General features: G+C 42.5%; 1 protein-coding gene across 1 annotated transcript in view; it reads left to right on the top strand.

The window, feature by feature from the left end:
- The first annotated feature begins 3,376 nt into the window (after positions 1–3,376).
- The window catches only part of Rhou (ras homolog family member U), a 19,323-nt gene continuing 8,327 nt past the window's right edge, over positions 3,377–14,372 (top strand). The window contains exon 1 of the mRNA XM_013014580.1: positions 3,377–3,391. Within this exon, the coding sequence (XP_012870034.1) occupies positions 3,377–3,391 (15 nt within the window). The remainder of the gene's footprint in view (positions 3,392–14,372) is intronic.

Genomic DNA, 14,372 nt, shown 5'->3' with positions numbered 1-14,372 from the left:
CTGAACTCTGGGCCTGGGCGCTGTCCCTCAGCTCTTCAGCTCAAGGCTAGCGCTCTACCACTTGAGCCACAGCGCCACTTCTGGCTTTTTCTGCTTATGAGGAATCAAACCCAGGTGCTCATGCATGCAAGGTAAGCACTCTACCACTAAGTCACCTTCCCAGCCCCTCAAGCCAACTTCTACATCTTGATAGTTGGTTCCCCTTTAGTCCAACAGAAAGTTTCAGGATCACTCAGTTTTCTCAACCAAACTTTGCAAAAGCCTCAGAGGCAAGTACAAGATGTCACGTGTGCTCTGTAGTCCACATCACCTAAGTAACTACAAGCGAATTTGAAGGCTGCAGCAATCTCTCACCTGTTACATGAGTCCAGCAACGTTGAGTGACGTCTGTAACAAGGTATGAGTGAAGGAGACAACAACTATGGCAAAGCAGCCGTGATCAGGCTGAGTTTGTAGGCTCTCCCTTGAGATCTGCCAGCTGGAGTCCCACTCTGCCACGCTGTGATTGGCTCAGATCTGCCCGTGAGTGTGCAAGCACATGACTACACTAATATAGGCCATCTGTGCAGCTTGAGAATGAGGCTTCTGGAACCAGACATGAAGATTTCCATGACAATCTTCTCTCTCTTCCTACCTCTCCTAACATGCACAAAACAAGATTGGTTTCAATTATGAGCCTGAACACACAAAATAAATTCTTAGTTCTGTTTGACTGTGTCCTTTCCCCCAAACAATATACTTAAGATGCTCACTGACAATCTAAGAGCTACATTTATTTTATTTTCTGTGACTTTTTGTTCAGACTGAGGTTTTTAAATATCAATTTTTTCTTAAAGATAATTGTAAGTAAGAGGGAATATCACATAGTATTTAAGTGAGCAGGCATACTATGCTTCTTGCTTTTATCTTACAACTTAGGAGTGTTGCCCAAATTGTAGAACATGGGACTTAAATTGGTTACCTGTAAACACTGGGTTGTAAAAGGAAGTAAACTGAGTTAAGATTTAGTCTATAACTTTAAAAGTTTATTTATTAGAGCTGTTTAGGTTCCCAGTAAAACTGAACAGAAAGTATAGAGATTTTGCATAAACCTCTCTCTACCCCTGTCCTACCACATTGTTTGCTTGTGCCTCCCAATGTTTACCTCAACAACTACAAATCTTCATTGATTCCTTTCACCACTCAGAACCCAAAGCTCACACAAAGTGTCATTCTTGTGGTTAAACTTTGACAAATGCACAGTACTGTGGCGACACCATTGTACTACCCTAGTTTTACTGGTCTCACAATCCTCTATCACCCACCTGCTTACTCTTCCTTCCCCACATCCTAGCAATCATTATTCTAGAATGTTACAAAATTGTAATCACAATTTCTTTGACCATTCCAAATTGTTTCTTTCATTTAGTCATATAAATTTAAGGTCCTCCATGGCTTTTGGTAACTCCATAGCTTATTTTCCCTTAGCATTGAGATTATGTATCATTGTCTCTTGAATAGCGTGTCCTTATGGGTTAATAATCCACGTCTTAATCTATGATCAGGATGTGCCATTCACTACCCAAGAGCATCTTTGGTTGTTTCCAAGTTTTTGAAGTATTAATAGAAATATTCATATATTGGGGGCTGGAAAGGTGGCTCAGTGGTAGAGTGCTTGCCTTGCATGCATGAGGCCCTGGGTTCAATTCCTCAGCACTACATAAACAGAGAAAGCTACAAGTGGTACTGTGGCTCAAGTTGTAGAGCATTAACCTGAGCTGAAGAGCTGAGGGACAATGCCCAGACCCAGAGTTCAAGCCCTATGACTAACAAAAAAAGTAAAAGAAATATTTATATACAGGTGTTTGTGTGGATATACATTTTGTAGGTTATACTTTTTATTCTTGTTGTCACTATCCAAAATAGCTGTTAAAATCTGATCCAAGCAGCAGAGCTATAAATCCAGTTTCTGCTGTGTCTCCTCCCAAGGCAACAGTCCAAACTTTACTAAAGTAAATAGGAAGATTGAAGGAGCTGGCGGAAGTGTTTCACCCTATCATCCAGAATTTATTGCTCTTGACAATGATTAGAGTGAGCATCCAATAAGTATGGACTAAATGTAATCACAAACTCCATTTGATTACACGAGACCTTCAGACTGCTGTGGTTGCTTTAAACCATAAATAGTTTCGATGTAATTATGACGAAACAGCAAGTAAATGGCCTGCACGGCACTCTCATAAAGGGTGGAAGAACTGGATGTCCACGGTGCCCGAGATACTTTCAACTCAGATCTCAGATGCAAGTAAGCATTGAAGCTCACAATGACACCCACTGTGTGTTTCAATGACACATGCACATTGTTAAAATAGTCTTCCTGCCTTGATTGTTGGTAGAGGGTAAATACTGAAAACTTTAGAAAAGCTTTCATTTTTCTGTTAGCCATGTTACGTTTTTGAGATAGGGTCTCACCGTGTCAGCATGGAGCCTAGACAAGCCTCAAAGTCTGGATCCTCCTGCCTTGGATTCCTGAGTGCTGGAATTACAGGTGCCCAGTGCGATCCATGTGTTATTCTTACTGCTCCCACACCCTTCTCCCCTTCCCCAAACCCCCCGCCCCTCCGTCAAAAGCCGTCATGGAAGTCGCTGCCCTAGCACCCAAGAAAGCATGTACATGGGGACAGGCCTTTGGTTTCCTGAGTCATTGTTGTTCCCCTGACTTCAGGTTTGTGTATTTTCACTGTCTAGTCATTCTGAAATCACCAGTTTGATATGGATCTGTTTTCTGAAGACTCCGAAAATAGTTTTTATGATGTGTATGCATGAGTCCTGATTTAATCATGTCAGAATGAAACAATCAGCCACTAGGTATTTGCATTACTATTTATGTAACACAAAGGCTATTGTTCAAGTTTTCCCAGGGGCGTTCCTTTAAAATATCAAGTTTTCATACTATCTCCTTAAATATAATTTGTAGAAGTCAGCTTTACACCCACCTTTCCAGGGATCCCAGTAGCATCTGTTCAGTACATACTCCTGAACCCTGTGTAGTCTCAGTTTTTCATTAAAAGGGTCTGGCCTTCAGCTGTAATAGGTGCTTAAAAGCTACTCTTTCTGAAAAGCAGTGACTACTTACTTGGACACACGAATAACTAAGAGCAGTAGAAAATCTTAGCATCCCTGACGCATTTCATCTGTTTCTCTACTGTAAGTCATTCTCTCTGCAGTCCCTTTGCAACCACCCTGGAGTCCAGGAAGGACAGAACTGTTGGACAACATCTTTATGACAAAGCACCAAAACTAATGAGTAATAGAACCACCACAGGAGGGACCTTCCTCCAGACAACTTGTTCGTTCCCCTCAAGTGAAGAGCTCCTCAGGCACAAGGACTGACACAATGATCAAGAAGCAGGTAGCCGCTGAGCGCCAGTGGCTCACACCTGTCAGCCTAGCCATTCAGGAGGCTGAGATCTGAGGAGCACGGTTCAAAGCCAGCCTGGGCAGGAAAGTATGTGAGACTCTTATCTCCAATTAACCACCAGAAAACTGGAAGTGGTGCTGTGGCTCAAGTTGTAGAGTGCTAGCCTAGAGCTGAAGAGCTGAGGGACCGCACCCAGGCCCAGAGTTCAAGCCCCACTACCGACAAAAAAAAAAAAAAGCTGGAGAGTTTAATGCTGTCACTCCCTTATCCATATAACCGATAGCTCATATCTGTATCCTTAAAGATGGCCAAGGACTGGCTGAGTTGCTTTCATCTCACTACAGCTGTTCATGCACTACAATAAAACCATTCTTTGCCCTTTACCATGTATCTTTATTTGTTCACATATGAAACTCCTGCAATTTGGGGGGTCTGGGCTCTAAAACCCTGGTTTCAAGGTTTTTGAAATAGGGGATATTCAATAAGATAAATCATTATTCTATGTAATGATAAATTCATGGGTTAATATATAATAATAAATTTATGGGCTAATACTATATGACTTGAAAAAGAGAAAGAATAACTGTTTTGGGCAGGTGTGGTGGGGCACACCTGAAATCCCAGCTAGCTTGAGGCAGAGATTGGGAAGACCATGGCTTGAGGCCAAGCCACACACATCCCCAAAAATTTATCAAGACTGCAGACCCTAAGAAAATACAAGTGACTAAAGGTTTGGTTAATAACAATTTGAGTTTCAAAACCTAGCAGGAACATGGGAAGCAGAGCAGTGAATAGCATCCAGACTGCCCGGTCACCACAAAAGCTGACTGTCTTCCGTGGTAGACTGACCAGATAGTGAGATCCCTCCTCTGGTCTGTGTGAGACACAGTATCAGATAGGGTCCTCAAGTGGGAGACCCTCCTCTGCGATGGGAGACTGTCCTCTGAGGTCCACCTGCTGACAGTGAGTTTCCAGGAAGCATTCTGCCTTTTGTCCTCAGGGTTCAGTTGCCGATCAGTGTGGTAAATAAAGACGGTAAGGCACACTCAAGGATGAAGACATTGACACTCAGTTAGATGCTGACAATGCTTCATTACTTCAAGTTAACCTTTAATTTTAAGCTAATTGACAACTGAGAAGCTTCATAAAGCTTATTTGTGAGGGTACTATTAAGTACTACTAAGATACATTTTTAAAAATTATTTTTTAATATACATGAATTATATAGAGTAGGCTTCATCTGACATTTTCATACATGAGTATAATGTAATTTGATCCTATTCATTTGCCATCACTCCCTCTTGTGAGAAAGAATTTACCCTGTAGGCAAGCTCCTTTTTCCCTTAATGATTGGTAATGAATGAAATTACAGCATTAGAACTGTAGGAGTATGGAGTTGAAAAGAACATACTTTTCTACCAAAGTTCAAAGATTTGTCCTCAGTGGCTCATGATCTGCAAATTGAGTTAGGTGAGATCAAAACTCTAGACTGTACCTGAACCCGGTCTCACAATTCACAATTTGTTGTTTCCCTATTACTCCACTTTGAACTGTTGGAGACAGGCTGTATTCCCCCCCTATGTATTTCCTGTTTCACCAGGGACCTGAAGGCCATAGTCAGCAGCTAGAGCTCAGTTCTAGAAGTAAGTAGCTGTGCCACATGGAGATGCAAAGATCTTTGCTTCTGATCTGTTGATTTGAATAGTGTTCTGCATGTTGTCTTGCTCAGTAATTGTATTGTCATAATTATTTTAGACTTTAGTTCCACAACATATACAGAGACAATAGGTGGAATATAACTTGGAATAAAAACAAAAATTAGGGGCTGGGAAGGTGGCTCAGTGGTAGAGTGCTTGACTTGCATGCATGAGGCCCTGGTTTCGATTCCTTTGCACCACTTAAGCAGAAAAAGCCAGAAGTGCCACTGTGGCTCATGTGGTAGGGTGCTAGCCCTGAGCTGAAGAGCTGAGGGACAGTGTGTAGGCCTAGAGTTCAGGCCCCATAATTGACAAAAATAAAACAAAAACAAAGATTAGCATTAAAATTTAAGAATAGACAATAGTCAGTGAAAAACATTTCCAACTAAACTAATGGTGGTTTCTTCTGCGGTTAAAATTTGGATTGTTTTCCCTATTTACTTTTGGCACTCCTGCCTAGCCTTGTAAGTAGCTGAAATCACAGGTTTACATCATTGGGTCTCTCTCTGTTCCTTCTATTTTTAATGTCTTCTACATCTGAGAAAGATCAGTCCTTTAACTGTGAAGATCACAGTATTTTCTCCTCGTTTGTTGGTTGTGCTTTTACTTCATTTATGGTGTTTTCAGTGTTTTAATTTCGTAGCCAAGTTTTTACTAATTATTTAATTTAATGTATGTAAATTTATTGTTGTTATTTATTATTTATTGTGAAAATACTGTAGAGGGGTTACAATTACATGGGTAAGATAATGAGCACATTTCTTATCAAGCATTGTAGCCTCCTGCTTTGTTTCCCCTTCCCATCCCTTCCCATCCTCCCCCTCCCTCATCCCCCCCCACCAAAGTTGTAAGCTTCATTTTTGGACATAAGGACTTGTATATCTCATTATTGCAATGGGTCCTCCTGTATCCCTGTTTTAACAATTTGTTTTTTCCCTTCCCCTCCACATATACCAACATCATATATAGTGAAAGCAGGGGTTGTGCCATGGGGGAGGGACATACAAGGCAATAAAGACATAATCTTATAAATATTGAACCAAGATTATTTTGATTGATATTTGTCACCTATATACAGGTTAAAAAGGAATTTATTAATGTTTTGTTTAGTATTTGTGTGGTTTCTTAGATTCCTGATCTATTGGGAATTTATTCTTTTTTTTTTTTGTCAGTCGTAGGGCCTGAACTCTGGGCCTGGGCACTGTCCCTGAGCTCTTTAGCTCAAGGCGAACGCTCTACCACTTGAGCCACAGTGCCACTTCTAGCCTTTTCTGCTTATGTAGTGCTGAGGAATTGAACCCAGGGCCTCATGCATGCAAGGCAAGCACTCTACCACTGAGCCACCTTCCCACCCTGGGAATTTATTCTTATATATATTTTCATTTTGTTGTCTTAAAAAGCACATTTGCTGAAGTGACTGGAGACCACAACCCTCCTATATGCAGCTCCATTTTCACAGGACTGGGAGGTTCTAATCCAAGGGGATCCTAATTTGAAAGATTGTACACTGTGCTTTACTATTTTGCAGAGTGAGTTTCCCATGTAGTTTTTTAGTGTGTTTTTGACTATTGATGTTGAGTTTTCTGTATGAAGTATAGCATAACCTTGTCTAGTTTCAAAACAATTTTTACAAACTTTGTCCTTAAAAAAAACCCTTTTTAATTGAGAGGGTGACTTGGGAAGAACTGCATCTCTCTGTGGTCGTCATCTTACCTGGGGACAAATGGTATCTTCTTATGTGTTCAAGTCCGTATTAATGCTTTTCAGAAGTTTAAAAAGAAGATTTTCTTAGAAAGCTTTTGCTTGTTTCTTGGATTAACTCGCTCTTGTTTTTTAATATCTTCCTTGTTGCTATTATAAATAGTGTTTTGCTATTCTTATCAGCTAATGTGTCTGTGTCTATATTGTGAGAACGAATACTTACCATCTTATAGCTGTCTACAGTTCAATGAATTTTATTGTTTGAGTTAGTGTTATCATTGATTGCCTGGAATTTTATATGTGCGAAAGCATATATGCAAATACAAATGGTTTACCTTCTTTCAGCTCTTATCTATGCAATTTATCATTTCATCTTCTTGCCTAATTTCATTGCTTAATGAAATGTGAGCTTGGACAATGGTCGACTGGAGCTTGTTTCTAATCCTGGAAGAGATGCTCTAATACCTTTCTATTATAGTAGTCGGGATGCTGGCTTTAGGACCTTAGGACTGAGATACATATGTATTTATTTTTAGCTAGCTAATATGATTAGTTAATTCATCCTATTAGTTATTTGTTTTTATAAACCATATTAAATATTATAAAATGTCTTACAACATCTATGGGGAAAATTGCATGATTTTTCTCTTTTATCTACTATCATGGTACATTATATTAATGAGTTTTCTAATATTAAATCAACTTCGATTTGTAAGAACAATTCCACTCATGTTGTATTACTTTTTAACATAATGTCTAATTCTGTTTACTAATATCGCTATGAGCCTCATAATAACAATGGGTCAAGAAGGTGGTGTCTATACGATGGTTGTACCCTAAGATTACATTACAGTCTAGGTGTATGGTAAGTGATACCGGTAGGTTTGTGTAAGTTATCTGCAATGTTGGGTGCATAGAAGATGATGGTTTTATAGATTGCAATGTAGTCTAGGTGCCTATAAAGCAATTCCATCTAGCTTGTATGAGTGATTGTGTTAATAAGACAGTGATAACATTGCCTGACAATGCATTCTGCAGAATGCAGCTGTTGGAAGGTGCTTTTCATTTTGAAATTTTGCCACAAAATGCACAAATAATATTGGTTTGTAATGTTAGTTTTTACTGTGCTGTCTGTAGTGAGTCCTGGCAATTATATTGTCCTTGTTTCAAAAAAGGATTTGGATAGTTTCCTGCCTGTGGTGTGAAACAGCATGGGTATGGCCTTATCTGTGAAGTTTTTAATTTTTATTTTTGGGGGGGGGTCCGGTCGTGAGGCCTGAACTCTGGGCCTGGGGGCTGACCCTCAGCTCTTCAGCTCAAGGTTAGCGCTCTGCCGCTTGAGCCATAGCACCACTTCCGGCCTTTTCTGTTTATGTGGTGCTGAGGAATCAAACCCAGGGCCTCGTGCATGCAAGGCAAGCACTCTACCACTGAGCCACCTTCCCAGCCCATCTGTGAAGTTTGGTAGAGGGCCTGCTGCATCACGAGGAGTTGTGCCTTGATGACTCTTTCCATGCACTCTATAAGTATCGGTCTGTTTAAGCTTTGTACATCTCAGAACCTCAGTTGGGACTAACATGGTTTGAAGACAGAAAAGTCTGTAAGATTCCATCTCCAAATAATCAGAAAAAAAAAGATGAGCTGGAGGTATGGTTCAAGAAGTAGAGCCAGTGAGCAAGCCGAGTGAGCTTGAGGTCCCTAAGTTCAAGCCTGATCCTGGCCAAAAAAAAAAATAGTAAATAGATAAAAAAGTAAAAAGAGATAGATTCCACAAGACCAATTCTTAGGGATTGTGTCTCTGGTTAAGTTAGAAATTCCAGTGAGTATCTGGGGTAAAAAAAGAAATGTTACCATGAGTATCCCACCATGTGTTTAGGGCTCAACTGTGACTTTGTCTTCTAAATGCAGCAAGTACAAGACCTTCAAATAATTAAAGGATCTAAGAGAATATTTTTTTCCTGAGGCAGAAACAAAATATTTTGATACTTTTGGGAAGGGAATTTGACTACAGTTTCATTATTGATCAGAGCCAAGAACTCCCAACAGTGCGCGGTCCCTTCTGTTCTGCCTCCCCTCGAGAAAGCTTGACGTACATAGGCCATGTTAGACAGAGCTACCTCCCATAAGTCTTTTTAGTGGCTCAGCCTGGTCAGTGTCCAGGTTCCGTGAATACGTGGACAAAAAAAAAAACAACGAGTTCTTGGCTCTGGCTGTGTGCTTACCCAGGACTGCCCACATTTGTGTTTCTACTGCTATCTCTAAGTCCAGCCTAGTACCAGGAACCTGTGAGGCAGTGGACGGGAAGATACACAGAGCTGTTCACATAGTCACGCAGCGCTACTTGGCAGCTGTGTTCTAAAGCCTCGGAGTTCATGCAGACTCCACCTCACCATTAGCAGACCTATGTCAAGGCATCTTCCTTTATTTCCTGTGTGGCTTCTCTTTCCTAGTTCAAGAGGCCATGTGGTCAGACACCCCCAGCAGTTCTTGCCCTTGATGTGCATCTTGACAGATATTCCTTCCTAGACACACCAGACTTACTTATTCCCTTACTCATTCCATGTATTTGCCCAAATGTGGCCAGTGTGACGCCTTCCTTGCCCCAACTCGATGTTTTCCTTCTCCATGACATTCATCACTAAAGTAGGTTATGATTTACTTGTGTCAAGTGTTGCTGAAACCCCGGCCCACAAAGGAATGACTGTGTCAGTGTGCTTGCAGATGCATCCATACTGCTGCAGTGGTGCTGGAGAGATGCTTGCTGGGAGGGGGAATTAGCACAGTGTCTCCTGCATGATGGACAAATCCCACTGCCTGAAAGGACAGGTAAATCCACGGGGACTTGGAAAAGTTCTCCACTAGCTTTATTAAGATGTGATTGACAGGATGAGAGGGAAAAACTGGGAGAGAATGAGGGAAGAGTGGACCTTGTCCATAAATGAATGTAGTCTTTACCTGACTTACGTAACTGTAAAGCTTTCTGTACACCACTTTTATACTAACAAGTAAAAAGGTTTTCTTTAAAGAAAGAAAAAGATGTGATTGACAAATTGAAACCTTTCTGTATTTGCATGTGTGTGCATACAAAATAATTACCACACCTATGCAAAACTAACATACTTAACTGCCTCCCCCTTGGAAAAAAATGTATTACAAATGTATTATAGCAGCCATGCTATAGAGTAGATGGCTGGAACTCACTCCTGCTAGCCAAGGCTTGGTATCCTAGAAACTGTGTCTAGCAAGTGCTGACTGGAAGGTTTCCTCCCAGAGTGAGACAAATGCATGTTCATGGGTATACTCACACTTACACCACATCATTCTCCGCCCTTCCTTTGAGACATTATACACACTTATTAGCCCGAGGCACTCACTGGTCTAGGCCAAAGCATTTCACACAATGCTGGTTCCAAGGTTCTGTCTCCCTCACTCAAAGCTGGCTCTCACATAGTATGCATCTCATAATACATTCATGATTCCAGTTGCTACTTGGTTCTAGTCTGTGTCCGTGCTGTGAAAGGCTTAAGAAAGTATTGCTGTTGAAACAACTGTGTTGTTCAAGCATCTGTGTAGGTTGAAGTAGTTGCAGAACATGGTGAGACTCTGTCCCTGGGATCAAGTCCTGACTCTGTCACTTTACCGGGCAATCTCAGGAAACTCAAATTTCCCCAGGTACCATCTTTGAATGTGTGAAATAACAGCGCATGTTTAGATTTCTGTGAGGATGAGATCTAGAAAATGTTCATGACATAATGGCCTTGGTCATTTTGTGGCTGTAAAATGCTAGATTTGTGATTACCTATCTCTGTCTGGAGCACATCATCCAGGATTTCTCACTTCATCTGGCTTTATTATGCATCTCATTCCCTTGACCCTCTCCAGGCTTTTTAGCACCCGTTCTCTATGGCCTCTTCTTTCCTCGTAGAAGCTAGAAATCCTAAAAACCAAGGACTACTCTAAGTGTATTTGTGCTCACTGTCCTGCTCACATGTCCTAAGCTCACAATTTGGGGCCTTTCTAATCGATAATGCAGCTGGAGACATCTCTGCTGGTCTAAAAGCAGATCCTTTCCATGATGTCAGGGAAAAGAGGATTGCCTTCTAATGCATCCTTCCAAGACCTGTAAAAAAGCCAAAGCAGGCTCCTGGCATGGCAGAATTGCTTCCCTCTTAAAGGCAAACCCAGATGGCACTTTGGTCAGCATACATTCTTTCTCATTCCTGTGCTGTACCTGAATATTCAGCTTGAATTCTGGGAACCACTGAGATGCCATTCGAGAGAGACACCCCTTCTCCTTCCAGTGTGAGAAGATGGTATGTCCATGCTCCACTAAGGAATGCTGGGAAAGAAGGCTACAGCTCTAAGAGTGGCTGGACCACCTAGCCTTTAGAACTGTTGGCCAGCAATTAGGGCTGCTGGGAACCGCTGATAGTGTCTGTTCTTATCTCCAGGGTGGCTGCAAAATTAGGGAGGTCAAGGTTTTGCAACAGCTAAGGGGAGTTTCTAAAGAGTTCTTATCACGCACAGGGACTTGGCAGCTGAGAAGTGTTTGCCTGGGAGTTTCTGTGGTGCCTTTGGGAGAGGAGTTGGACATGTACCCACCCCAGGAAGGTCTGGGAGAGAGGCTTTTCTGCGTAGGAGTCAGATAGCTGGGCAGCCCTCCGGACAGGCGCTGTACAGCTCTGAGGAGATGGAACAGGCTTTTCCCATCAAGTTGCTACAACTGGGAATATCCAGAACACGGATTTTAAAGAGGAAAACAAACCAAGACTGAAGAAGGGAAGGTGCTGTCCTAGTGGTTTGGCTTGCTTCATGCAGCTGACTTTTCATAGGAGCAGCGAGCTGAGCCTTCATCCTCCACGCCACTGCTTTATCCTCCAAGCCATCGCTTCCTCTTCCATGTCATGGCTTCATCCTCCACACCATTGCTTTACCCTCCACGCCATGGCTTGGTCCTCCACGCCACTGCTTCATCCTCCATGTCATTGTACCCACTGTGCCTCCAAGTCCTCCTTGGTGCTTTCACCCTTCCCCCAGAAGTCATATATAAAACTTGCCACTTCATTCCTTTGTAATAATTGACAGAACTAGTTCAGTTGGTTAAAAATATTAAAATACCTACAAATAGGTAAGTAGAGATTTTGTTTGGGTTTAAGGGAACATAGAGCCAGGAAGAGGGAGGTAAAGGAGGTGTCAAGAGAGCTCTTCTATGAAGGTGGGCTGAAAGCCCAGGCTCTGTACTCATCTTCTTCTCCCCTGGCCCTGCTGGGATGTATAATATTCATGCTTCATGCTTCTCCTTTCTACTTGTAGACTGCTAGCCACGAAGGTTCTGGAACAGAGTCCAGAGACTGACCGCCTTCTGTGGATATCTTGTGGCACCCACCTGAACACCCAAAGGTCCTCAGCACTTGACAGTCCAGCAACAAAGCGTTTCTGAGTTTTAAATGGATGAAAGTAGGAGCTCATCTGTAGCAATTCTTCCAACATAAAATACATGGTGCTCTCCACTATACCTAGTCAAAGCAGAAGGTCTTTCTGGGCAGAAACAGAATCTGACAGGAGCAGATATAATTAAAAATGCACCGTGCCACGCTATAAAGCCGATGTAAATTCCTGTATTTTGTAGGGCAGCAAATCTGTAGCAGTCTCAGAAAGTGACCAAGTTCATCTGTATCTTTCTGTGCTTTCTATAAGAAATATATTGCAAAATGAAGTAACCCAAAAGTGACTGGCTAAAACTTACAGGAAAGGGAGTACTATAAAGTTGTGCCATGCTGTTTATCAAAATACTATATTATCTTGCAACTTTTTTAAAATTTATGGTCCTTGTTGCTGAAAGATAAATGGGAGCAGTGGAGGATGGGACTCTGAGAAGTCTCCCAAGATCACATGGTCTCAAACTGTATGATCTTTCTCCCTAATTATTGTAGTCTCTTCCCACAAGCTCTGTGAGACTAAAATCTGATTTTGTTGATCTCTACAGACTGCGTTCAGCAGGTGCTTCATAAGTGTTATGGAAGGCAAGAGTAAAGATTACCTTCTGGAGGCAGCTCAGCAGTAGCCTGAATTGCATATTGTACAGTCCCGAATTACACAAACTTTTATCATAAAAATTGACCTAAATTCTGTGGATTTAACACCTATCTCAAAGTACTGCTATGCATTATTTACATCTCTAATATTTTTCAGTATGAGCATCATCTTCGAAGAGTACTATTTGTAGACTGCCATTGTTCTGATCCATCCTGTATAGAAGAAAGCATCTTTGTTTCTATTTTGGGTATGACTAGGTCCCATTCTTGCTCTTCACGATCTGCTTTATGGACTTTCAATTCTCCAGGCTCTCAAGGTTATTTGAGGGCAGGTCCTAGGGTTCTGTACCTGTGTCCTGAAAGCAGTTTGGATTACCATTTAATGGCCTTATACTGACAAGGCCTTCTAAGGTGCTCATTGCCAGCCTGGACTCAGTCTCATCTCTTGACCACCACCACCCCCCACACACACACCCTGGGTTTCCACAACCACAACACCCTTGCAGGTCTGGCTGGCCATTGCTGATGGTTTGTATGCAGGATGCTCTTTAGAGCCCAGCCAACCTGATTTGGATCCTGGAAGTGTCATTTTCCATGTGAAATTCAAACACTTTACTTAACATCTGCATGCCTCAGCTTTTCCCAGATATACAATGGGCACTAGCAATGCTAAAATCAGAGGGATTCATTTAGGCAGAGTGCTCAAGACAGTGTCTGGAGCATGATAATATAACAACTTTTTTTTAGCTCTGGTCCTTATTATTAGTAAAGTCAAATCCATATCGTGGCTCTTCTCTCATCACATCCAAGCCAGGCGCCCTGTGCTCCTGACCAGAACCAGACAGGGTGGCCCTGTTGTAGGAGGGTAAATTCTCAGCTTACATTTAAGTAAGTGAAGGAATCGGAACCATAAAGCAATTTGTGAGACCAGGAGTGGATAACCGTGCAGATGAAGTCAAAGAGCGCCAACAATGCAGAGAGTCTTTCTGCACCAAAATGGCAGGCACAATGACTTTAGAAGGAAAATCCCAAAACTGGCTGTGTTACAACCTGGCTGTTACTCAATCTCATCCAGAGGACATGTCACCAGCTCCCTCCATTTCATCCAGAAGACCAGCACACCTCCATAACCCAGACAACAGGAGACCAGCTCCCTCCATCCCATCCAGAAGGACGACATGGGACCAGCACCCTCCATCCCATGGGACCAGGAGTGAGAGGAAAGGAAGGGGAACTGCAGGAGGAGGGGAGGAGGAGGGACAAACTGCAGAAAGAGGGAAGGAGGATGAAGGACAAGAAGCAGGAGGAGGGGAGGGAGTGGGAGTAACTGCAGAGAGAGGAAAGAGAAACGTGGTAGGGGGGAAGCAGGGGGAGCAGAGGGCAGGGAGAGAGAAGGGGGCAGAGGGCCCGGAGGGCAGGGGTGTGGGGGGGAAGGGAGCTGGGGAGAGGCATGGGGACATAGGGAGCAGGGGAGAGAAGCATGGGGAGCAGGGGCAGGGGGGCGGGGAGCAGAGGGCGGGGGCAGGAGGAAGGGGACGG

This window comes from Dipodomys ordii, unplaced genomic scaffold (assembly GCF_000151885.1).
Source record: "Dipodomys ordii isolate 6190 unplaced genomic scaffold, Dord_2.0 Scaffold24, whole genome shotgun sequence".
In the NCBI taxonomy this organism is placed as follows: Eukaryota; Metazoa; Chordata; class Mammalia; order Rodentia; family Heteromyidae; genus Dipodomys; species Dipodomys ordii.
The sequence above is the reverse complement of the archived record's forward strand: the minus strand, read 5'-3'. Positions and strand labels throughout refer to the sequence as shown.